This window comes from Puma concolor, chromosome C2 (genome assembly GCF_028749965.1).
Source record: "Puma concolor isolate L17-30 chromosome C2, mPumCon1.1.hap2, whole genome shotgun sequence".
In the NCBI taxonomy this organism is placed as follows: Eukaryota; Metazoa; Chordata; class Mammalia; order Carnivora; family Felidae; genus Puma; species Puma concolor.
This window is the reverse complement of record NC_141675.1, coordinates 19229583-19255626: the sequence shown is the minus strand read 5'-3', so window position 1 is coordinate 19255626 and position 26044 is coordinate 19229583. Positions and strand designations below refer to the sequence as shown.

General features: G+C 37.1%; 1 protein-coding gene and 1 long non-coding RNA gene across 6 annotated transcripts in view; both read left to right on the top strand.

The window, feature by feature from the left end:
* The window catches only part of UBE2E2 (ubiquitin conjugating enzyme E2 E2), a 386977-nt gene that overhangs the window by 6806 nt on the left and 354127 nt on the right, over positions 1-26044 (top strand). For all 5 annotated transcript variants that reach the window (XM_086676265.1, XM_086676261.1, XM_086676263.1 and 2 more), the window contains exon 3: positions 7900-7950. In XM_086676265.1, the coding sequence (XP_086532391.1) occupies positions 7900-7950 (51 nt within the window). The remainder of the gene's footprint in view (positions 1-7899; positions 7951-26044) is intronic.
* LOC147577126 (uncharacterized) overlaps positions 7957-26044 on the top strand; it is an 85062-nt gene continuing 66974 nt past the window's right edge. Inside the window, exon 1 of the long non-coding RNA XR_015240544.1 lies at positions 7957-13173. This is a non-coding gene — a long non-coding RNA (uncharacterized LOC147577126). The remainder of the gene's footprint in view (positions 13174-26044) is intronic.

Here is a 26044-nt window from a genome sequence, read left to right as displayed (position 1 = left end):
TGATGATCCAAAACCATTATGGTGTAGTAGACCTTGTTTGCCTCTGGTGTAGTCAATCCACAGGATTGGGAAGAACCTTCTCAGGCCTCCTGGTGGGACATGAGCTTCTAGGGAGAGATGTTGGGGTGATAGTGAGTGGTCAGCAACTTACTCCAAGGGACTAGGGTAGTCAACTCCTTCCCAGAAGTGTGTTGCTGGTCTCTGATCTCTCTTGAAGGAGTGGTGTGAAAGTCAGGTAGCCTCAAGCTTTAAACCTCTATACTAGAACATGCCAGTGTGGGAGAACAGGGTTCCGTTTAGTTTTGCTATCTCCCCACAAGTCCAGAGGGCTTTAGTCCGCTGACCCGACGACCCCTCTGCTGGCTGGCCACAGCACAAAATGACCTGCTGCTGGGAAATGTGGGGTGGAGTTAGTATGGATAAGAAAGGTAGGAATGGAGAAAATATGACATTAAGATGAAAGGAAGGAGGTTGGGGTGAGTGAGTGGATAAGAGATACTCAGTTATAGAGTATACCTGCATGTAAATGAGGAAACTGTAATTTAGTCATCAGCTTCTGATAATAAGGATTTTCACAGGGCATCTTCAGCTTGTCAGAAAAGGGAGAGAATGGGCTGTCCAGGTCTGTGGGAAGTAGAGTTGGGATAGTGCTTTGCCTGGGTTTGTGCTCAGTTGTCCCATGATGCTAGTTAGCAAAGACTCCTTTCTGTTTCATGAGGCCCTGCCTTTCCCCCTCATTAGGAGGATCTCCATAATCCCTCAAAATCATAATTGAGTGATGTATCAAAAGACCAAATTCTGTGTGTGAGAGATCATTAAGTGTACAATGTGTGAAAGTGAGGATTGCATGATTTTTTCAAGTACATGGGTAATATTTTACTTTATTTTACTACAGTGTGTACAAAGTATAGATTATAGGGGCACCTGGTGGCTCAGTCGGTTAAGTGTCTGACTTCAGCTCAGGTTATGAGTTCAAGCCCCACATCAGGCTCCATGCTAACAGCTCGAGCCTGGAGCCTGCTTCGGACTCTGTGTCTCCCTCTCTCTCTGCCCCTCCCCCACTCGTGCTCTATCTCTGTCTCTCTCTCAAAAATAAGTAAACATTAAAAAAAATAAAAAGAAAAACCCCGAAGTATACATTATATAGTCAAACCTAGTCCCTCCCCCTCCCCTTTAAAAAGAGGATAAGTCCTAGTTTTGAGATAGTACGTGTGTGTAAAGAATCCAAGACAGTGCCTGATCGGCGCATAATAGTAATTGATGTTATTGCAGTGGTTAGAGTAGGAAGTGTTGTCGGAGTTAAAAGAGAAAGCTTAATTTTTCACTCATCTTTTCCTCCAGCTTAGTTGATAGTGAAGTTATTTTATTTTTTTTTTTTCTATCTTTGCTTAAGTTCTAAGAACTCAGGAAAAAGTTGAGAGTCAGGAAGGCAGACCCACATCTTTTAAATTCATCATTATATCTATAGTGCCTACCATAGTAGAGTCACAGTATTTACTTACAGGTGTTTTAGAACCTTGATTTGATTGTAGGGATTGGCTCTTCCATGGGTAATTAAGATCCCAGTACTAATGTGTGCAGAAGATTCAAAGTTAGAGATCATTTCAAAATAAAATTCTAATTTATTATTGTTAATTTTTATTCAGATGAGAACTCTTCCATATAGTGTAATTTTATAAGAGATAATTTATCAGAAGAAGTACACAGCTTGGACTCTAGAGCTGGGATCTGGGTTTGATTGTAGGTTCTGGCATTTAGCAGCTCTGTGATCTGAGATACATAATTTAACGTTTCCAACCTCAGTTTCCTTTTCTGTAAAATGGAGATAATAATGGTACTTCTTCACAAGGCCGTCATGAGGACTAAATATGATAAAGCATTTATTTGCCATCTAGTAAGGTCTCATACAGTGGTGCTGTCATTTATAGACTTTGTGCCACTTAAAGTCTTGTAGATGTTTTTTAAGTTCATTTGATAAACTTTAGGAAAATGAGATCTATGTTAACCTTTGAGGACATAATACTATTGTTGAACTAGAAATACTCAGATGCTGTGATTATGTGTATTTTATGTAACTCAAGAAAAGTACGTTGTACATAAGTGCTCAATTGCATGAAATGTTTTGTAACTGAAGAACTAATACTTTTGTGTAGAAACGTGTTTTTAAAAAAAAATCTCAGTTTTTAAGGTATTATGGAAGAGTGACGTAGAATATAGGAATCATTTAAGTGGACACTTTATTTAAACAATGGTATAAGTTAATTTCATCTATTTTGAGGTAAGAGGAAGATTATAGTTACATATTTGATCAGTTTTTGCTTCTTGGCAAGAATTTGTTTCTTAAAAAATTGATGTGCTTTTATCTTGATAATGTCTATATCACTTGTTATATTTGCAAGTATGTAGTTGGACTATGTCTAGCAGTGACACATTTTGATGATTTTATTTGATTGACTAGTCAGTTCAATAAAACAGTTATTTTGAGCTCGTCATTGAATTGACTGTACTGCTTTCAAGTGTTGACACATCTGTAACTGTGAATTTTAAATCACATTTATTCCAAATTAACTTTGTTTAGAGTTGACATTGTGATTTTACTGGACATACTGCTATTTGGTTTTAGACTCTAAATTTTTGTTAGGTTGAAGGGTGGATTCCAGTGTGTTCCAGCGTAAACGTTTATTATAGTTTTCTACATTAGAATGAATTAGTACTCTTTATAGATAATCTTTTATAATTACTTCATCTTCTTGATTCTAAATGTACACATAAAAACTTTTTAATGTTTCTGAAATCAGGATGCATTGTGCAAAAGTATTTATTGAGGATATCTTAAAAATCACGGATATATAGTTTATATCACCATTCAGAATTAAACTTTAGGCTTATTATGTGCATTGACTCTGTCTTTTCTAGGTTAATTCAGAGACTACTTTGAAATTTAAAAAAATTTAGTGATTAATTGAGTGGTGTTTTTCTTGATAATAATTTCATTTTCAAAGGTTTTGACCACCAGTTGATTCAGTTGGTTAGGGAGTTCTCAGGTGGCCAAGGAATACAGTCCATTTAAGAATATAGAAAGGCATTTTGGTGGCACACTTTTTTCTTTTTAAATAACTGTTAAGAAAATACCTTTGTGAATTCCCATGTCCAAATATTCATGCTCTACTTGGACCTGAGTGAGTTCCTGAATCGTCTTTGTCTTAATGTTTTTAAAAAAATTTCTTAATGTTTATTTTATTTTTGAGACACACACACACACACACACACACACACACACACACACACACACACCATAGCGGGGGAGGGACAGAGAGAGAGAGAGAGGAAGACACAGAATCCAGAACAGGTTCCAAACTCTGAGCTGTGAGCACACAGCCCTATGCCAGGCTCCAGCTGGCAAACTGCGAGATCATGACCTGAGCCAAAGTAGGCGCTTAACCAACTGAGCCGCCCAGGTGCCCCCTTTTTAATGTTTGTTTATTTGTTTTTGAGAGAGAGAGCACAAGCTGGGGAGGGGCAGAGAGAGAGGGAGACACAGAATCCAAAGCAGGCTCTAGGCTCTGAGCTGTCAGCACAGAGCCCAGTGAGGGGCTCAAACCCATGTGAGATCATGACTTGAGCTGAAGTTGGATGCTTAACTAACTGACTGAACCACCCAGGTGCCCCCCCTGAATTTTCTTTAACCTGAAATATGTGTGTTTGAAATATGTCAGTACACATGTACTGCTTCATTTTTTCTGAGCCATTAAACCAATATGTTGATGTTAAAACGCATGCTTCATACCTTCTTTTAAATCAAAAGGGACAGTGTAAGCATAAGCATATCTATGATTTTGGTACCATATTCTTCAATTAAGTCTAAATGAATCCTGATTGTTGTTTCTTTTCCCCTCCCCTCACTCCATTCTTTTTAGCGAATGACAGTCACATGCAGTAACTCTTACCATTCTTGGAACAGTTAAGGTATTAGGTGAAGTCTTTCAAACTGAAATTTAGTTTGTATTTTGCTTCTGACTTGTCTCCATAACTATGTGCATTTGCTGACTTAAGTATCTTAATAACCAAAGAAGTGGCACTGCTAGATGGAAATTGGGAATTTAGGCAATTGTCTAGTTGATTTATATATAAAGAAATAATTTTGTCTTCAACGTTTTGATAAGAGAGAGGTTATTTATTTGTTTGACTTAGCAAGATAATTGCCTCTCACCTTACCAGTGTACAATAACTAGCCTTAGTTTCCTTATCTTTTAAATGGGAAATGATAAAACAGTAATGCTTAGAGAATTTTGTGAGATTTATTTAATTCACTTTTAATAGACTAAGATCATCATGTGAAAGGTACACTGTAAGTGTGAATTATTGATACTTTTTCATTTTTCCTCACCCTAAGGGACAGTGCCTGAAATAGCTACCTTTCTTACCCCACATGTCAAGACTGCGAAACTTAATACATACCATGATCACAGCTTTTGAGATAGAATTGAATTGCTGTCATTGAAAGCAGCAGGACATCTTGCAACTGTTTAAATAGCAATTCTTAGTATAATCTTTTCTGTCAAGAAAAGCAATGAATATATTGTCAAGAGAAATATATCCATTCTTAGGTGTGGCACAAAATATATTTTAATATATTGACTCACTGCTTAGAGTTGTCAAGTTTATCAATAAATTGCTTTTTGTATTGAATATAATTAGATCTGGAATTATAGACATCCAGAGGTGTTCAAGTTCCATTATTTGACAGAAAATTATGATTTATCAGCTTTTTAAAAATTTACTTAGAAAGAAAACACACACAAGTGTTGGGGGCGGCAGGGGAGGACAGAGAGAGAGCAGAGAATCTCAAGCAGGTTCCGCATTATCAGTGTAGGGCCGAACAAAGGGCTCAGTCTCACAAACCGTGAGATCATGACCTGAACGGAAATCAAGAGTCGGATGCTTAACCTATGGAGCCATCCAGGTGCCCCTGATTTATCAATTTTTTAAATGAAAAGGGACAGTGTAAGCATAAAGTAAGATGAGTTATTTGAAAATCCCAAAGAAATTCTTTTATGTCAAAAAGTTTACATTGACAGTTTAAGCTCACTCTTGAATGCCTATTCTTTTGGTCCTCTTGGTTTAAAAACAATTTGTAGAAGTTATTCGTGTTTCTGCTAACTAAGTAGTACAGAGACCTATTTAATGGAAAGCAACAATTTTCTGTCCAAATACCTTCCTATCCCAGTTGTCTTGAAGCAGACTCTCTCTCTCTTAGCCATCTCTGGTTTTAGTCCTTCTATTGGTTTTTCTGCATAAATCTAAATTATATACAGTATTTTCACCTATTTGTTGAATAATTTTTTTGAAGTTTATGTATTTTGAGAGAGAGCTTGGGAGGGGCAGAGAGAGGGAGGGAGAGAGAGAATCCCAAGTGGGCCCCACACTCTCAGCACAGAGCCTGATGCAGGGCTTGAACTCACAAACTGTGAGATCATGACCTGAGCCGAAATCAAGAGTCTATTGCTTAACTGACTGAGCCACCCAGGGCCCTGATCTATGCTTTTCTTACCTAGGTGTTTTTCTTCTGGAATTTCTGGTTGTCTCCCCTCCTCTTAATAATGTGTCTTTATTATATTCTTTTTTAAAAATGCTTATTTATTTTGAGAGAGAGGGCGAGAGAGGGCATGCATGCAGGAACAAGGGAGAGGCAGAATGAGAGAGAGGGAGAAAGAGAGAATCCCAGGCAGGCTCTTCATTGCCAGTGCAGAGCCCCAAACAGGGCCCAGTCCCATGACCATAAGATCATGATTTGAGCTGAAATCAAGGATGCTTAACTGACTGAGCCACCGAGGCGCCCCAGTCTTTATTATATTTTTACACACTCTGCAGCCCCTTCTTGGCCATCTCCACCTGTTTAATTTACACCTGTCTGCTTTGTCTTCCAAAAATATACTGAAACTTCTCATCTCCTTTTCTTTGCTGTTTATTCCTTTTTGCACTTTCTGTATTTTGCCTCCCTGCCCTTTCCTGCCTGCCCCGAGTGGAGTCCTGAAGGGATAGGAGGTGGATGTGTGTGTGCTTAGTTTACTGTCCTTAACCTGGACTTATTAGTTGTCAAGTGCCTGTTGTATGCATTTGTGTGAGATCCATAAAGAGTGTTCCTCTATATCAGATCTTTGAGATTTCTCATTTAATTATAGATTGTATATACTTTATATGTATGTGAACACATCATAGAAACCGTATCAGAAGGAATCATATGTTTTAAAGATAAAACTGATCATGAAGTTAACCTCTTCATTTTTTAGGGTGGAAAATAAACCTCTTCATTTTATAGGATAGAAAGCTGAGGCTCAGAGAGAGAGAAAGAAAGAGAATGCAGGTGTGAACAGTCTTTTTACTGAATAACTCTCAATTAATGGCATAGCAGAATTAAAATGAAAGTGTTTTTGGCTTTGAACTTATAAGTCTTTCTCAACTTCATAATGCCTCCCCAACCTTGAATCACATGGCTTAGAAAAGTGAAAATTATGTTAGTAACATGCAATTCCTTTAGGAAATTGATGCCAGTCCTCTCAGAGGAGTCACGTCTATTTCTGTATTTTCATTTGTTGCCTTGAAGAAGACATGAAATGAAATTGAGAGTAAATGTTTTCAGATTCTTATTTTTTAGGGTACTTTAGTAACTATCATCCATTTACTATCACAATAATTACCAGATAACAGGCATCCAGTTAGCAAATCTCATGTTTAAAAACCAAAGCTAAGGACAAGAAATGGTTTTGAGAACTTTTTTTGTATCTTGGTTTAACGAAGCCTCTCTTTAATAATGGTATTTAAGAGAAGAATGCTAGTTAAGAGATTGCTAAGTATAGTCTTCTAAAATGTTGTAGCACTGTTAGCCTTTGTATATGTATATGAGGAATTAGATGCAGTTAAAAGTCAAAGTTGAAAAATTTTAAGTATAGTCTTCTAAAACGTTGTAGCACTGTTAGCCTTTGTATATGTATATAAGGAATTAGATGCAGTTAAAAGTCAAAGTTGAAAAATAACACATGGGAAAAGCAGGTTTTAAAAAAAGTTCTTTTTGCATGAATCTCGTGCAATGACATTAAGACGGTTATCTGCATATTATTAGGATAGTCCATGCAGAAGGAATAATGTCAAACTGGAAAGCCTCTACCTGCTCCAACCTAGAGGCTTAGGGAGGAATACCATTTATATTAAAAACAATTTTTGTAACATTTATTCATTTTTGAGAGAGAGAGAAAAAAAGCATGAGTGGGGGAGGGGCAAAGGAAGCAAGAGACAGAATCTGAAGCGGGCTCCAGGCTCTGAGCTGTCAGCACAGAGCCCGACGTGGAGCCCGAACTCACGGACCGCAAGATCATGACCTGAACCGAAGTTGGACGCTTAACCAACTGAGCCACCCAGGTGCCCCCATTTGTATTTTGATAGCAGTTTCACATGTTGAAATGAGATCCTGATAATTCTTTATCAGTGGTTTGGATCATTCAGAAGCCTTAATTAATAATCATCTTTCCATCTTATTTGGGGAGGTTCTTGTACAGATCAGAAGTTGGAATGATCCATAAATAATGTGACAAAGGTTTCCAATTTAAACTAGAAATTTTGGTTAGTGTTATCGGTGGTTCAGTGACATTTTAATTTAAGTCAGTGTTGTTTCTGTAGGCTACATGTACTGATCATGGCCAGTCTTTTTACCTTTTGTAGGTGCATTGCCAAAATCATGGTAGAAGTTACTACTTGAATGTTATTGTATATGATGATTTATACAGTATTAGTGTTTCAAAATAAAAACACACAAATGGGAAGTGTTAGTGTAAAAGTATAACACTTTAATGAACTGTTAAGAGTGTGAAGACATTTTAACATAACTTTGTCTCTTTTTTAAAGAATTCAGAAGGAACTCGCAGAGATTACGTTGGACCCTCCTCCCAACTGTAGGTAAGTACTTATGGATTTTTATTTGTGTCTTTTGCACAAGGTATAATTGAATTGTTTGATGTGCACCTGTTGTTATAGTCTGATTAATTAGTAACATATCATTGTGGTTTGGACTTAAATGACTGTGGAAGATGGTTGTTGTTTCTGTGCTGAAATGGCATACTTATCAAGTCTATTGTAGAGGAATGGTGGAGTTGCCAAACATACAGCAATGCGGTGACAATAAGATAATGAAATTATAGAGTAACAAATACAGTTATCTTTTAGTTGGTGAGGTGATGGGGCCTTAAATGATTTCTTTAATGATAGAATAATAGTGTGGCTAAAGTATTTGCTATTTGATAATTCACTTGTTATCTTGTTGGAAATTGATTTTTAAAAGTGCTGGAACATTAAACAGTGTTTCTTCATGGTTTACATTATTTCTTAAATCATTGGCCGTGGAATGGGTATAGAAGTAAGAATGGGTGATTTGAGGCAGTGATATTAAATTGAACATGTTCTCTCCTTTATGACTACTTTTTTCAATTTTCTGGTCAGAGTTTACTTATAAGAAGTAAAAGTGCTTGCCTGGAAATGATTAGTGTTATACAGGTACATAGAGGAAGAGGAGAAAAATAAACTCTTAACGTTGTACTGTATCTTGGATCTGGTAGAAGACGGCTGTTTGACTATTTTAAACATTTCTTTGTTTTGATGTGAGGTTGGTGTTGGAACTAGGCCAACATGGAGTTTTCGTAGTTTAAATTGGTAGTCTTGTGGATTGAAGGTGAGACAGCAGATCACAGGAAAGTGTTGCCAATACTGAATGCAGGTAGAATTTATTGTTTGGTGCGATTTCTGATTTCACTGATCTTATTTTTTTGTGGAAGCAAAGATAGTAACTCTGTGTATTAATGAAAGTGAAAACTTTGCAGATGGCTATTTGATAGTTGGCTAGTTGACAAGTGTTTTGTGTAGAAACATTTCTAATAAGGCCTTTTATGTTTGTGGTGAATCTAATGTGGTTCTTTACATGAGAGTCATATACCGTGTATGTACTCACAATAATATTCAAAGACTGTTTTATTCAAATAGACCAAATATTTCTGTTAGGTAAAAACCGTTTAACACTAAGACTTTTTGTCTCACTTAACGACTGTGTTACATCAGAGATTTTTTCAGATGGCAGATCATTGTTTAGGCTTTGCTGGCCAATTCATGGAAATGGAATGATTTGTGGAAAATTCCGGTTGAATGAAATCTAAAATCTCTTGTTTCTTATGACAGTATTCATTTTAATGGTTTGAATCTTTAAAAAAAATTTTTTAATGTTTATTTATTTTTGAGAGAGAAAGAGCACAAGCGGGGGGGAGGGGCAGAGAGAGAGGGAGACATAGAATCCCAGCTATCAACACAGAGCCTGACATGGGGCTCAAACCCATGAACCAGGAGATCATGACCTGAGCCGAAGTTGGGCGCTTAACTAACTGAGCCACCCAGGTGCTCCAGTTTGAATGTTTTTAAAAAACTAAATTATTTTGCCACATGTATGACTTTTGTAACCTTCTTACAACTAAATTGGTAAAAATATGAACTTAATTTATATACTTATTTGCTTAACTTTTGAAAACAGTTGGCAAAATAAACTTTGTTTTAATGAGCTTGTTTTTTTTTTATTTTTATTTAAAAAAATTTTTTTTTAACGTTTATTTATTTTTGAGACAGAGACAGAGCATGAACAGGGGAGGGGCAGAGAGAGAGGGAGACACAGAATCTGAAACGGGCTCCAGGCTCTGAGCTCTCAGCACAGAGTCCGACGCGGGGCTCGAACTCATGGACGGTGAGATCGTGACCTGAGCCGAAGTTGGACGCTTAACCAACTGAGCCACCCGGGAGCCCCTTAATGAGCTTAAGGATCATTTTTAATAAATGAAATCTACATAAAATATCACGTGATGGCTAGACTGTTACTTTAAGATATGTTATTTTCCAGTACATTTGCCTAATTTAGTTTTGATTTATTACAGATAATAATTTAGATTTGATTAAACCAATATGTTGTAAACATGCAGGAAAACATGCATCAAGTGTGAGAAAAGGAATTACATATTGATGATTATTTAAATAAACTAAATCACAATTCTATTTAAAAAAGAAAGTTTATAATGTCATCTGAAATTTGGAGATTAACTTTTTCACTGAGCCATAGTTAATGATATCATTACTAGTTATGTAAACTCTTTATAAAATCATTTTAAAATGTGGATGTCACACACAATAAGCCCTTCAGACAGTTTTAGCAAAGATACCTACTTTGTTGCGTTTTTTTTCCAGTTTTATTGAGATATAATTGACATGGAACGTTGTAGAAAGATATAATTGACATAGAACATTGTAGAAAGATGCCTACTTTGGTTAACTGCTTGCTTATGGGAATTTGCAAGGAAATTGATTTAATGGTATGAAGATTGGATAGCTAGCAAGTTTGCTTTAGAAGCCAGGTCTGTGATTCTGTAGCTTTGGCTCCTTTTCTTGATCCCTGAATGGCTGATTGGACTGGATCAGGCAGAGATGAAGATCATAGTTACCTTCACATATGTTGTGCTCCCTTTGCAGGCAAAGATCCTCTATGCTGTGGCTGATTGGGAAGTGGTGATTAGTTCTACGTGCCCTGTGTACTTGTGCTACTTAATATAGATGTCATTGTGATCGTTAAGTGGATTACTGTGGCCTTTGGATTGTTTGGTGTCAAATATTTGATTGTGGTTTATAGTAAATCTCTCCATCTATATTTCAGTGAGAATGTGGTTACTATCTTAAGAAAGTGAAGTTAGACCATAATTTTAGTTTGGCTTATTTTTGGCACAAAGTTAACAGTGCTTTTGTGGTTGATTTTTGAAAGTTCTGTGCTGCCTGTATTTGTGCCCTAATGACTAAATAATTAATTTACAGAGATATTCTAAATTAAAGCTATATGCCTACTAGAAGGAGTCAAAATCATATTCATCTAGTACTCTTTTTGTGTATTATCTTTACTAGCACTCAGGCCTCTTAAAATCCTGCCTTTTGTTTGGTTGCCTTTTGGGTAATTGTTAGCTCACTATCACAGGTAAAGATTATGTATGAGGGAACATCTGTGAGTGTGCCTGTTTAGGCAGTCAGAACGGAGAAAGTATTTTATCTGTTATTAGTGGTCTCAGTCAGGGTGGCTGACTGTGTGTTACATTTCACTTCGAGTGTGGTTTACCCTTATTTTCTGGAGCCTTATTAAACTAGTACAGCCCAGTTATATCTATTTTGTCAAGTTAGAGATGGCACCTCTGAATTTTGGTGCATCTCTTATGTGATGTCCATTTTAGCATTTCTTGGAATTATTTTGCAGGAACTAGCATGTGTTAAAGTACTCTGAGTCTGTCATGTAGACAACGTTGGGAATATAAAGTCTCTCTGAATTCTATCATTCCGTGTAGACAGATATGTTTGTGTAAGGCATTTTTAGAGGAACTACTGTGGTATTGTTTAATTTTTCTTTTCAGGTTTTGAATGAGTCTAGATATTTTAAAAGTATCCACAAAATACTTTGATAATAAGTTGAATTATTTCTTTTTATAAGAAACACATACCTGTACATCTTTCAATTTTCTATTCACTTCTGTTTTCTTTACGGTAAAAATGCAGTAATACAGTTTTTCTTAAAGCTTGATTCAATTAAGTACCTTTGGGTGTTTTTTCTATTATAGCATAAGAGTTAATGTTTAAAAACAAAACCTTATGATACAACTAAGAAAAAAGTTTCTGTTTATAAAATCGTGGGGTCTGTAGGGCCATAGGCATAGAAAATTACACCTAGTTTGGGTGAAGTTTGGTTATATATTTAGAATATTTCCCGTAAGTAGTACAATGTATTTTGTTTGGCTTCAGTTCTTATGATGGATAACATAATTGACCCATGACATTTGCAAGGGTTCTATCCTAGTGCCTCTGCAGATCCAGAAGTGTTTTCATATTGCCAGCTGAATTGGAGGTATTGGACTAGAATTGCTCACTACCTCAGTGCCTTGTTCAATAGCTTAGCTGGATGGAGCCACTAAAATTCATGCAGTATCCTTACGGAGCTCTGATAGGTAGAATTGTCGCCCTTTGTAAATGACTACATGTTGTGACTATCCTGATTCTTCACAAATTGTCAAAAGCACAGCTCTTGAATCTGTAAATGTGCTAATACATTTCATTTCTATTACTTGATGCTAGTGGGAAACTGGGAGCTAACTAGAAAAGTCTCCAAGTTAAAACTTTTTCACTCAAAGGGTAACTTGTTCTTCTGTATTGTAGAGAAACTAAATTCAAATTCTGTCATTATCTGATACTGCCCAAGTTTGTATTTGCTTTATGAGAATGGAAATGATAGAGATCCTTAACTACTTTTTGAAAGTAGAGACTATGGTAAAAGGATTCATTTGGATTTTGATTTTTGATTTAGTAATTGAACAAGTAAAAGGAGGAAATACTAAAAAAAAAGTGGATGTAGTTCAGTTATACTACGAGTTTTCACTTTTTATTGCTATATTTCAATGATCTACTCATTGGACACAGCCTCTGCTTTACTTAAAAAAAAAACGAACAACTAATGGCTTCATTGAGATGTCATTTAAAGTGTAAAATTCAGTGGCTTTTACTATATTCACACAGTTGTGTAACCATCACAATCAATTTTACAACATTTTGATCACCCCCAGAGGATACACCAAACCTTTTAGCAGTCACTCCTTCCCCATTTCCTCCCAACTCTCCAACCTCGAGCCCTAGGTTATCAGTCTGTTCTGTTTCTTATAGATTTGCCTGTTCTGGACATTTTGTATTATTGGAATCAGACAGAATGATCTTTTATGACTGGCTTCTTTCATGAAGCATAGTGTTTTCAGGGTTCATCCTTGTTGTAGTGTGCATCAGTGCTTCATCTTTTTGTCTCTGAATAATATTCCATTGTGTGAATATACTACATTTTAGTTTATTTTTTATTTTTGTTTTCATTAAAAAAATTTTTTTTAATGTTTGTTTTTGAGAGAGAGAGAGAGCAAGTGAGCGAGTGGGGTAAGGGCAGAGAGAGAGGGAGACACAGAACACGAAGCGGACTCCATGCTCTGAGCTGTCAGCACAGAGCCCAATGCGGGGCTAGAACCCATGAACCGTGAGATCATGACCTGAGCCGAAGTTGGACGCTTAATGGACCGAGCCACCCAGGTGCCCCTGTACTGCATTTTATTTATCCATTCATCAGTTGATATGCGTTGGGGTTGTTTCCACTTTTTGACTTTTAGGAATACTGCTGTAAATATTCGTGTACAGGATTTTGTGTAGACATTTGTTTTGATATTTTTGGGTTTATACCTTCCTAGGCAGAATTGTTGAGTCATAGAGTAACTATATTTAACCTTTTGGGGAATTGGTAGACTGTATTACAAATGCTGCACCATTTGCCTTCCTGCCAGCAGTGTTTGAGAGTTGTAGTTTCTGTACAACCTTGGCAGTTATTCTTGTCTATCTTTTTGATAATAACCATCTTAGGTATAAGTGGTATATCATTGTGGTTTTGATTTGCATTATCTTGATGGGTATAGTGACGATGATGCTGATGATCATCTTTTCATATGCTTATTGGCTATTTTTATATCTTTGGAGAAGTGTCTATTCAAATCTTTTGCCCATTTTAAAATTCAGTTGCATGTCTTATTGTTAAGTTGTAAGTGTTCTTTTATTTATTTTGGGTTCAAGGGCCATTTAAGATATATGATGTGCAAATATTTTTTCCTGTGGATAGTTTTTTTACTTCCTTGATGGTGATCTTTGAGGCACAAAAGTTTTAAATTTTGATGTAGTCTAATTTACCTACCTTTTCTTTTCATTGTTTGTATGTTTGGTGTCACTTCTGCCATTGTCTAATCCAGTACTACAGAAGTGTACACTTTTATTTTTCTTCTCAGGGTTTTTTAGTTTTAGCTTTAATATTTTGATTCTGATCCATTTTGTATATGGTGTGAGGTAAAGGTCCACATTTATTTTGTGTGTGTGTGCATCCCCAATTGTGTCAGCACCATTTGCTGAAAAGACTGTTGAATTGTTTTCACATCTTTGTTGAAAAATCAATGAATCATAAATATGAAGGCTTATTTCTGAACTCTAATTTTTTTTCCATTGATCTATGTGTGTCTCCTTATGCCGATGCCACATAGTCTTTCTTTCCTATTTATTGACAGAGTCTTGATTACTGTAGCTTTGTAGTAAGTTTTGGGTCAGAAACTGTAGGTTTTCTAATTGATTTACTTTTCATTGTCTTCACTCATTAGTTTAAGGTGTTCCCACTATAGGAGAGGCCATGACTGGACATAAATCCAACCACTGTGTCATGAGAGCCATTTAATAGAGGAAAATGTATTTTCCAGATCATAGTAAGTGAGGCAGTATGTAGAGAAAAATGTGTACATCTGGATTAATATTTTTCAAAACTATATCACAGAATAGGAAGGCATTGAAATAGAAATTGGGAATAGTTTTTATATAGGAGTGAACTCTGGAAAGAGCTACCAGTGCAAAAGCTAATTATTATCCCTAATTGTTTTCCTTTTCTGGTTATTGTGGTAATATTTATGTGGCATTTTTAGCTTTTCAAGGATTTTCATATATGGTTTTCATTTAATCTTTTCAATTACTCTGTGAGACTCCTGGGATTGAGTAACTTGCTCAGAGTTACTTGTTGATTTGGATTTAAACCCAAGTTTTCTACTCTTTCATCTTTTATTATTTTACATGTGTGACTAGATAGAAAAATACATTTAAAATTACATTTATGGCTAGCCATTTGTGGTTCAGTAAAGAAAAAAAAATCAACATGTAGGGCATTCCAGAATATCATTTGTACTATGTTTGATTTATATTTCTGAATTCCATAAGACATTTTTTTGCCAGAACATTTTTAAAAGTAATTTTTTTTGAGTATAGTCATTTTCTTTTTTTTTTTTTTTTTTTTTTTAATTTTTTTTTTCAACGTTTATTTATTTTTGGGACAGAGAGAGACAGAGCATGAACGGGGGAGGGGCAGAGAGAGAGAGAGAGACACAGAATCGGAAACAGGCTCCAGGCTCTGAGCCATCAGCCCAGAGCCCGACGCGGGGCTCGAACTCACGGACCGCGAGATCGTGACCTGGCTGAAGTCGGACGCTTAACCGACTGCGCCACCCAGGCGCCCCGAGTATAGTCATTTTCTACTACACTCCCTTGTGTGTGTGTTTGTGGGTATGTTGTTAGTGTTCTTATTACTGGCACTTGTTGAAGTAAAGAATTTCTTTACATTTGACAGTTCTTGCCTCAGTGTTTGAATATGTCTACACTTTTAATGTGAAATTGGTTTTTCTTGGTTACTCAGCCTAATACTAGGTCACTTGCTGCTACCATTCATTTTAGTATTTATTGAGGGCTTAATGTTAGATCTGTGTTAGGGCAATTGTAGGCTACAATAACGTACACTATCCAGGCTTAGTTCCTAATCCTAAAATCTGGTTGTAACTAATTGAGAGATGAGACATACAGATGCTTGGAGAACCAAGACTAGAAGAATGATGATACTGTTGGAAGAAACTGCCAATATTTGTGGCTTCTGTAAATCTTAAAATTGATAATGCTTTCCTCTTTACTTTGGTTGCCCAGAAACTAATACCTTATTTACTGTTTGACATGAGTAGTTAACTGTTTTTTGTGTAGAAACCTCAACTCAGATTATATTTTATTTTCTTACTCTTTCCCTCCAACTATTTTTGAAGCTCCATATCTTCATTTTGTACTTTTATACTACATAAAATTTTTAAGCCACATCACAGTCTTTTTGGAGTGAGGCTGATTATTAATAAACACTACGAATAATGAAAAGTGATGTAAATGTGTATTGGTTAGCAGAAGGCTGAAATGCCTTTTTGAGGAGTCATTAACATGACAAAATTTAAATATACATTGAGGGCCTGTGTTATATAGGATACTGAATTATTCATATCTCTCTCTCCTTTCTTTGGTACAGATAATTGAGGAATATTTTTTATTCACTCACTGTGAGTTCTTGACTCCATTGCTGCAGTGTTCAGTGGCTTTGCATAGACTTTACAAAGACAAAAGTCTTTAATATTTGAGATGCATTAAATGGTTAGAACAGCTAAAGAATTGTTTGGAATAGCACCTATGGTTGGATAGCTGTCGAGTTGGGAGTACGTGTACAACATGACAGAAGGATAAAGCACGGTCTTCTGTTCCATTGGCATTGAGAGTTTCAACCTTGTTTATGTTTTCATTTCTGTGCCGCCTTTTATAATTTTGAAGGTGTGCTCCTTCCTTACTGCTAAAAGTATATATATGGTTTCTTTTTTGTCTTTTTGTCTTGAGGCTGACTTTTTACCTGGGGCACAGCCAACATAGAGCCTTAAGGGGCTGTTACTTCAGTTAGGAAACTTCAGGTGTAATTGTTTGCTATCATGTACCTTTACTTCAGAACTGTGCTTGGGGAAGACATAGCCATTTCCATAAAATCACCAGAAATTTTTTTACTTTCTTATTTCAAAATGTTAATTTTTAAAATATCTGCCTTTAAAATTTTTTTAATGTTTATTTCATAATAAAGAAAAATATTGAATGAGTAAGTGAACTTAGTGCCCAATACTTGGAGTCTTTGATTTTTTTTTTTTTTTTTTAATTCTTTGCAGTTCTAAGAGCAGTACAAGAATGTGTCTGAAAAAATGTGTTAAATAATCACACTGGGATTGTATTTTGTAATAGTAACAGAACATTTTATCACTTATTTTGCACAGTTTTAAGCTGGTTATTATTTCAGATTTATTACCTAAGCACTTTAGATAGAAAGTGTCATATTACCTTCTAACATGTGATTATTTTAATTTGCATTGCTGTTTTATCTTTTTTAAATATGAAATTTATTGTCAAATTGGTTTCCATACAACACCCAACAGGTGCCCTCCTCAATGCCCATCACCCACTTTCCCCTCCCTCCCACCCCCCCATCAACCCTCAGTTTATTCTGTTTTTAAGAGTCTCATGGTTTGCCTCCTTCCCTCTCTGTAACTTTTTTTTTTTTTTTTTGCCCCTTCCCCTCCCCCATGGTCTTCTGTTAAGTTTCTCAGGATCGACATAAGAGTGAAAAAATATGGTATCTGTCTTTCTCTGTATGACTTATTTCACTTAGCATAACACTCTCCAGTTCCATCCATGTTGCTACAAAAGGCCATATTTCATTCTTTCTCATTGCCAAGTAGTATTTCATTGTATATATAAACCACAACTTTTTTATCCATTCATCAGTTGATGGACATTTAGGCTCTTTCCATAATGTTTTATCTTTTAAGATGTCTTGAAAACTGTATTCTTTCTTTTTAAATGTTTATTTATTTATTTTGAGAGCAAGAAAGAGAGAGCACACACAAGCAGGGGAGGGGCAGAGAGAGAGACAGAGACAGAGACAGAGACAGAGAGAGAATCCCAAGCTGTCTCTGTGTGAGGCTTGAACTCACGACCTGTGAGATCATGACCTGAGCCAAAATCAAGAGTTGGACGCTTAACCAACCACCCAGGCGCCCCTGAAAACTGCATTTTTTAGCATATCCAAAGCATTTCTTTACAGTGATTATTACATTCATTGACTTAAATATCTTTTATCAATTAAGTGTTATTACAAATAGTAAGTAAAACAGTTTTGTTGGTACATATTGAGAGCAATGGAAATTTTCATTTTTAAATTTATGTTGTCCAAGTGTGATTTTTTTCACTGTTTTTTGTAAATGTTCATTTAAAATTTTTTATTAGAATGTCTGCATACTTTAGAGACTTACCTGGGATGCCTTTAAAAGTATATCTAAATCCACATTTGTGTAGAAGCAGCACCTTGTGCCAAAATGTATAATAGAATTAGGCAAAGCTGTAAGCTCAAGTTCATTTTCTGTTCCAGTACATGGAGTGTAGAGACTCTTTCTCCTCTGACCTATGTGGAAGATAAAGCCTAGTAATAATGTGAAATGACCAAAAGGAGAGGCATAGTCCTCATACCAGGGCTAAGGTTTCTACCTTGCCACCTCTTGTTCCTTCCACCTAGAATCTAGCACGCGCCCCCTTCTACACCCACTGTTTAGTTCTCCTGATGCTTCATGTTACAACCAAAGAGAATGCTCTCTTTAATTTCTGTGTTTCAAACCCTAGCATTTAGTTGATGTTCAGTGTGCCTATGTATGAATAAATACAATTAATTTTACTAGGGAGCTGACAACTCTTGAATGCTTCCTAGTGTTTGAGGCCATGTGGGGAGTGTTTACCAGCATTATCTCTTTTCATCTTCATGACTAACCTTGAAGTAGATGCTAGTTTTAGACAGTGTTTTATAGATGGGAAGGTAAGCTTAGAGAGATTAAGTAACTTGCCCAAGGTCACATAACAAGTAAGTCACAGAACTAGGATTTCATCTTTGGTGTTTCTGACTTTAGAGGCCAAGTGTTTTGAGACTTTCCTATGCAGATCTTCCATTTGCAAAATAGATACAAATGAATCTGTCCAGAACAGCACTGCCCCAGTAGAACTTTTTGCTATGATTAAACTGTTCTGTAGCCATATATGGCTATTTAGTACTTGAAAGGTGGCTAATCTCAGTAAATGAACTCCTAATTTTACTTAATTTAAATTTAGATAGCCATATGTGATTAGCACCGACTGTATTACGCAGTGCAGATCTAGAAAAACAAGAACTTTTTGGGGCACCTGGGTAGCTCACTTGGTTAAGCGTCTGACTCTTGATTTTTGGCTCAGGTGGTGATCTCATGGTTTGTGAGGTGGAGCCCCACGTCTGGCTCTGTGCTGACAGCGTGGAGCCTGCTTGGGATTCCCTGTCTCCCTCTCTCTCTGCCCCTCCCCTGTCACGTGTGCTCTGTCTTGCTCTCTCTCAAAATAAATAAGTAGACATTTTAAAAAATGAAAAAAACAAGGCACCCAAGAACTGCGCAAGCTTAAATTTATGCTTAATTTCAGTTTTAGGTAAATTTAGACATTTTTAAAAATTATGCTTGTAGTTATGTTATCATACCACCCAAGTATTTGTGTCCCTTCTCTCTTCCCACCAGCCACCATTATATTCTAAATGTCAGGGACTTTTAAATACTGTTTTGTTTTGTTTTGTTTAGATCATCACACATAGTGCTCTCAAGTAAAAGACCCTTATGAATATTATGAAGTGTTGGGTAAATATTTATTTTTAACTTTTTAACAAAATGAAAGCAGTATTGCAAATCCTTGTTTTTAGATAGACTCATAGCATATTGAAATTGGGAAGTATATGGTTTGGCACTCTCAAACCTGTTTGTAGACTAGGGCAAAATTCTGTGGCCTCATGCATTAGAGTAGAATGATTTGAAACCTGCATACAAAAATGGTGAACTGAAGGAAGGTGACAGATTCCACCGCACATGCTGGGGGAAAATCCTTGTCTGAAGCTAGGGCAAAGTTTCTGAAGAGTACAAAAACATATGGTTTCCAGCAATTGACATTTTGGTGTTAGGCCCAAGGTAGCAGGCAAATGAACCCCGCGTGTGCAGTCTTTGGATTTCAGGTGGCTAGGTAGTGAGTAAGGGGTTCTGCAGGAGGGGGGGTGGAACTAACCTGAGCCTGTCAGGCCAGGATAAAGATGGTCTAGAATCTGGAAAAGTAGAACTATAGGGACTTGCGCCTTGAGTAGGGTAGGGCAAGATGGAATAGGAGTAGTCTCCGTTCTTTCAAAGTTAACATCTTCTCCACTGAGATAGAAAATTTGCCTTCTTAACCAAGCACTTGTGCATCACTTCAGTAAATATCTAGCAACAGCGTGGTTTATAAATGATATGAAACAGTGTTATGATTCTACTTGGTCAGTAATTAGGATTTGAGGTGAAGGAAAGGGACAGACAGGTTTTAAAGGAGACAAAGTAATTATCTTTACTGTCCTGTTATATTGTTGTCAGATCCTTTAGCAATTAGAAAAAAAGTTTGTTTTTTTTTTAATTTTTTTTTCAACGTTTATTTATTTTTGAGACAGAGAGACACAGAGCATGAATGGGGGAGGGGCAGAGACAGAGGGAGACACAGAATCTGAAACAGGCTGCAGGCTCTGAGTGGTCAGCACAGAGCCCGACGCGGGGCTCGAACTCACGGGCCGTGAGATCATGACCTGAGCCGAAGTCGGATGCTTAACCGACCAAGCCACCCAGGCGCCCCAAAAAAGTTTTTCTTAAAGTTTAGCTATTTATTTTGAGAGAGAATGTGAAAGAGGGAGAGATAGAGAACCAAGTAGGCTCCACACTGTCAGCACAGAGCCCAATGGGGGCTCAAACTCAGGAACTGTGAGACCATGATCTGAGCCAAAATCAAGAGTCTGCCACTTAACTGACTGAGCTACCCAGGCACCCCTTCTTTAGAAATTTTTAGAGTTCATGTAGTAGATATTTTGCCTTGATTTCTTTCTTTCTTTCTTTCTTTTTTCTTTTTGAGACAATGCAAGGGAGAGAGGGGGAGGGAGAGAGGATCTAATCAGGTTCCATGCCCCTAGCATGGAGTCTGATGCAGGGCTCAGTTCCATGACCCTGCGATCATGACCTGAGCTGAAGTCTAGCATTGGACCCTCCACATACTGAGCCACCTATGTGCCCCGGGATGATTTTTTAATACGCTGAAAATGAATGCTTGTGCACTTTGTTCTAAATTTGACTGGGCCTAAGGCACTTCTGGCACTATCCAAATGGCTTGAACTACGTCTCCAGGTGGCTTTAGTTATTGCAGTAGCAAAAGAACCTCATTGTAAGGTAGCTTTCCCTAAATGGTAAAGTGGACCCCAAAGACAGCATTAGAACTAGCCTCTAATATTTATGCAGCAGACTTATTCTGTTCTTAATCTGCATTAATGGGAAATCAGTAAGTCACTATTGTGATGTGGAAATACATAGTATTTAAAAACCATGGAATATGAATCACATAGTTTTCTGAATATATTCTAATGGACAAAATGTTTTAAGTACTAAATTCAGGGTAACCTCCTCAGATATGTAAATATAGGTGTTATAAAACACATAATAAGTATTTATCAAAATTATCATATGTAGTTAGCTATAATTGGTTTATTCTCCTTTTTTGAATTATGTTCAGGCCAGATTGTCGATCTTGTAAGCAGGGAAAAGCTGTTATACAGTTCTTCCAGTTTTTGAGCTCACTAGAGGTGTGGGTTAATGGGTTGGTTGGTGACAGAATCTTTTTACAGAGAAATGGAGTTGTACGTGGTTTCTGATGTCATCATTCTCTGTCTGCACTTGAAATAATCTTTCATTCCCCTGGTGCCATCGTTTTAAGAAGTTAGAAGTTTGAGTGTCTAAGTAAGTGCTACACCCATCATGGGGCTTGAACTCATGACCCCGAGATCAAGAGTTGCATGCTCTACTGACTGAGCCAGCCAGGCACCCTCTTTTTATGTGATTTAACCAGGGGATTCTTCTTGTGTGTATTTGAAGACAATGTGTATTCTATTTTTCTTGGATGGAATGTTTTTTGGATATCTTTTAGAGCCATGTATTCTGAAGTATGCTTCAAGTAAAAAATATTCTTGTTGAAAAAAATAGTAACTTTAACTGAAGGTACCCCTTTAAAAGAAAGCATATCGGAGGAGAAATGGGTGGGAGGAATTAAGATTACACTTATGATGAGCACTGAGTAATAATGTATGGAATTGTTGAATCAATATATTGTACACCTGAAACTAATATAACACTGTATGTTAACTATACTGGAATTAAAATTAAAAAATTGAAAAAAAATGTTGTTTTCAGAATTTTCATGGTGTACATTTTGGTGAACATTCATTCTCATATGAATTCATAATGATATTAGTATATAAAAGAAACTTATTATTTAGTTTCAGCAAAATAATATTGTCCAAAATATTAAACTGGTATTATTAATTTAAATATTTTTAGACACGTTATTGTGTTTGTATTTACTTTCATGTTATTATCTATGAGCTATAAACACCAGAAATGTATTGTTGGTTTTGTGTTTATATTCATTTGGGAAATATTATAATAAAAATAACATGTTAATACTGGCAACTTAAAAAAAAACAAGTTAGGGGTTTGAGTGGGACATGACCAAACTGAGTGTAGCTTTGTAATCACCAGTTGGGAACTCCTGACTGTAGATTTCAGAGATGGCAAATTTTGGTGGAGCAGTCTTCTATGTAGGAGGTAGTCAGAGATGGATGTTCAGTTGGACACACGTACATTCAGCTGGACACATACATGTAAAAGTACCCTGTGGCCTTTAGCTCCATCCATGATCAGGCCCATCAGCTGGAGATCCACCTGGGAGTTTTGACTGATCTACAAAATACAGACTACATTTGGGTGAGCACACTTTCTAGGTAAGAGATTAGTCAGGCTTAAGTTGTTTATTTGTGTGTTTACAACACGGACCTTATAAGTTAGACATAGTCAAGGACTATTGGGATTGACACCCCATAGTCTTCTGGAGGCTTGAGAAGGAAGGGGTCTGTTGACAATACTGATCCCTATGGGTTTAGGATAAACATCTGTAAGTGCTTTTTAGAATTTGGGTAGAATAGAGCAGAAATGTATTTTTGCCACATTGTTAAGAGGTAAGAATTTGTCACAGGGATAGGAATAACCTTCATGTTTGACAAAGCACCTGGTCAGAGGTTAATAGGAAAGCCTATGAACAGGCTCAAGATGGTACTGGGGCCTGGGAAACAGCAAAATAAAAGTACATTCTTGAATAAGAATGTGTAAGGTGCTGTTGTGTTTAGAAAATAACTCTTACTAGGTTAAATGAATAATAAGCTGAGTGGAGTGTATTTTGAAGTTAATAGTCATTTAACATTACACAATTTTTTCTAAGGGTCTTTTATGTGATCAGCATTGTGCTGGATACTGGGGTTGTGGTTATAAACAAACAAGGGATCTCCATTCTTTGTGGAGTTTACACCTCAATTGTGAAGACAGACTGGGACTTGTATTTAAAAAAACCCCAGGGGCGCCTGGGTGGCGCAGTCGGTTAAGCGTCCGACTTCGGCCAGGTCACGATCTCGCGGTCCGTGAGTTCGAGCCCCGCATCGGGCTCTGGGCTGATGGCTCAGAGCCTGGAGCCTGTTTCCGATTCTGTGTCTCCCTCTCTCTCTGACCCTCCCCCGTTCATGCTCTGTCTTTCTCTGTCCCAAAAGTAAATAAACGTTGAAAAAAAATTAAAAAAAAAAAATAAAAAAAATAAAAAAAAATAAAAAAACCCCAAACTGCAGAAAGGGGTTAACAAATGGACACACAGACATAGTAATTGCTCTGAAGAAAACAAACAAGGGATGAGTTTTAGAGTGGGGTTCTACTTATATCTCAGGTTTGGAAGCCTCTTCTAAGGAGATGACATCTAAACTGAGAACTAAATGAAGAAAAGGTGCTAGCTGCATAAGGTGTGCAGGACCCATGGTGTGTGTACCAAGCTGCATGTGTGGATACGTGCTCTGGTGTTCAGGGAGCTGGAAGAGGTATGGTGTGGCTGGATTGAAGGGGAGTGGGGAGTGGGCAGGGGAATGCTGTGGCACAAGATAAGAAAAGTGAGACTGGGGCCAAATCCAGTAGAGTTTGGCTTTTATGAAGATTGTTCTGGCTGCTGGACTAGAAGAGGGGAGTGTACGATTAGGGGCTGATAGTCATCTAGGTAAGAGAGGATGATATTCTGGTTTAGGGTAGTAACAGTAAGGATGGAAAGAGGGAAATTTGAGGTATATTTTTTGAAGGAAAATTTACAGGACTTGCTGATAGATGGCAGAATTGGGTGGAATGTTAGAGGAAAGGGAGAAATCATTGGGTTTGAGTCTTTGGGAAATGGTGGTGGTGCTTCTTCTGAGATGTGGAAGATTCATGGTTGGAAGTGGTTCACGAGTCTGAAGTAGGAACAGCATGATCTGTATGCTGTGTCACCAGGGCAATGTGACTGTGAAGGCAGTGCCCAGGGCTGGCTTTTTTTAAGGACTGTGGACAGCACTGTGAAGATTTGGACTTGCTCACAGGGAATCCAGGCTAAGTGTCGGCTTCTTCTAGGGCAGGGTGGCCACATAAGTAGTTCTCAGGGTCTCTGCCTGCTTTGTAGGGGCAGGTGCACAGAGTTAGCCTGCCAGGCAGTGCCCTCTGCCCTGTACTCAGCAAGCCTCCTTCTTCTTGGTTCTGCTCTCAGTGCTGCCAAGACAATGCCCAGCCCCACTCTCCAGGTGCCATGTTGGATTCTCCCCTTGCTCCACCTCTATCCCCACTCTAGATGGCCTTAGGGCCTTAGCTTTGATTACTTCCTGATTGAAATTAAAAAAAAGCTTCACAGAATATGAGAAAAAGAGGAAAAAAAGAAGTAATCTGAACAAAAGATTTAGAGTTGGTTTTAGCCAAGTGTCAGTCAAGATTGATCAAACCATAAATTAATATTTATAATATTCTCCTGAGCTGTTTGCCTGGGCATGGAGAAAAAATAAAGTGAAATAGCTGAGTTGCTGATTTATGGAAGAGAGAATTTTAGTCTGGAAATTTAAAGTAATTTTTTAATCTTCAATGTAACAAAGATAATATATGTGTACAAACTAGAGAGTTACAAATATACCATGGTCATTTTTACCAAAAAAAAAGTTGTGTTTTGGATATGTTAATTGTAAAAATGTGAGACATCCAAATGAAGGTGCCAGACAAGCAGTTGAACATGAATTCATTGGAAAACTGGAACTATCAATTCAAAGTTGTCATTATAAAGACAAGTCCACAGGAATTGATGAATTTATGTGAAGAAAGGGTAAAAAAAAAGAAGAGGACCCAAGACTGAGCATTCTGAAACCATAGTATTTAGAGACGAGTGAAGAAGAAGGAACCAGTAAAGGAGAACAAAAGTCCGTCTTCCAGGGAGTAGGAGGAAAACTAGGAGAGAAGGAGAGTACTTCGTTCTTAGCGAGTAGGTCTGAAATTGATCACGAGTGAAGTTTTCAAGTGAGTAAAAAAGTTAAATAAGGTTGTAATTACTTACTGTCCTCAACAGGACAGTAATAAGTGAATAAATATTATCAAGTTGCATTGAAATTTCTAGAGTACAGTTGACCCTTGAACACTGGAGGGGTTAGGGTCACCAACTCCTCCTTACCCCCCAGTTGAAAATCTGCATGTAACTTTGGACTCTCCCAAAACTTAACTACTAATAGCCTACTGTTGACTGGAAGTCTTCTTGGTAATATAAACAGTTGATTAACACATGTTTTGTGTGTTACATGTATTACACTGTGCATTCTTACAGTAAAGTAAGCTAGAGAAAAGAAAATGTCTTTTAAGGTAATAAACTGTATTTATATTTAAAAAAATAATGATATAAGAGGAACTGTGCAGTTCAAATCTGTTTTGTTCAAGGGTAAACTGTAATTCTTTTGTAATTTTCTAAGATTATTCATATTACCTATTTAGCCATACTCCATAATTGGGCTCAAGAGGGATGGTTTTCTCCCTTGGGAAGCAGGGTTCTGTCCATCTGAATGTTGTCCATTCAGGATCAGGGGCTAACTTAATTAGGAACACTTTTGAGAACTCACAGCTGGACTAGGATTATGGACTGAACACAGCCAGTTGGGCATGTCATTATTTATTGTCTTTCTCTTCATGTAGTGTATTTCTCATTAGAGAAGTCATTGCTGACAGCATGTCAGTTTATGTATGTCTAGCTCCTATCTCATGGAACACAAAATTAAGTGTGATCAGCATATACTCTTCTTCATTTTTGCCTCTGAGAAAGAACTGTCAGGAGTATTATACCTGGAGAACAGCAAAGGCTGCTGTTAGAGCCAGGGGTGACTTACGTGTGCTCTCAGACATTTCCTGTGGATATATGGACTGCTTGTCACCAGTCCTGCCTGTGTTCTGTGTGTGCAGAGGCTAAACAGAAGTAGCAAACTTAGAAAACCTTTCCTTACTCATGTGCTTGAGCATAGCCTTTTCTGTATTTCTTTCATTTGGACTTCAAGGTCTACCTC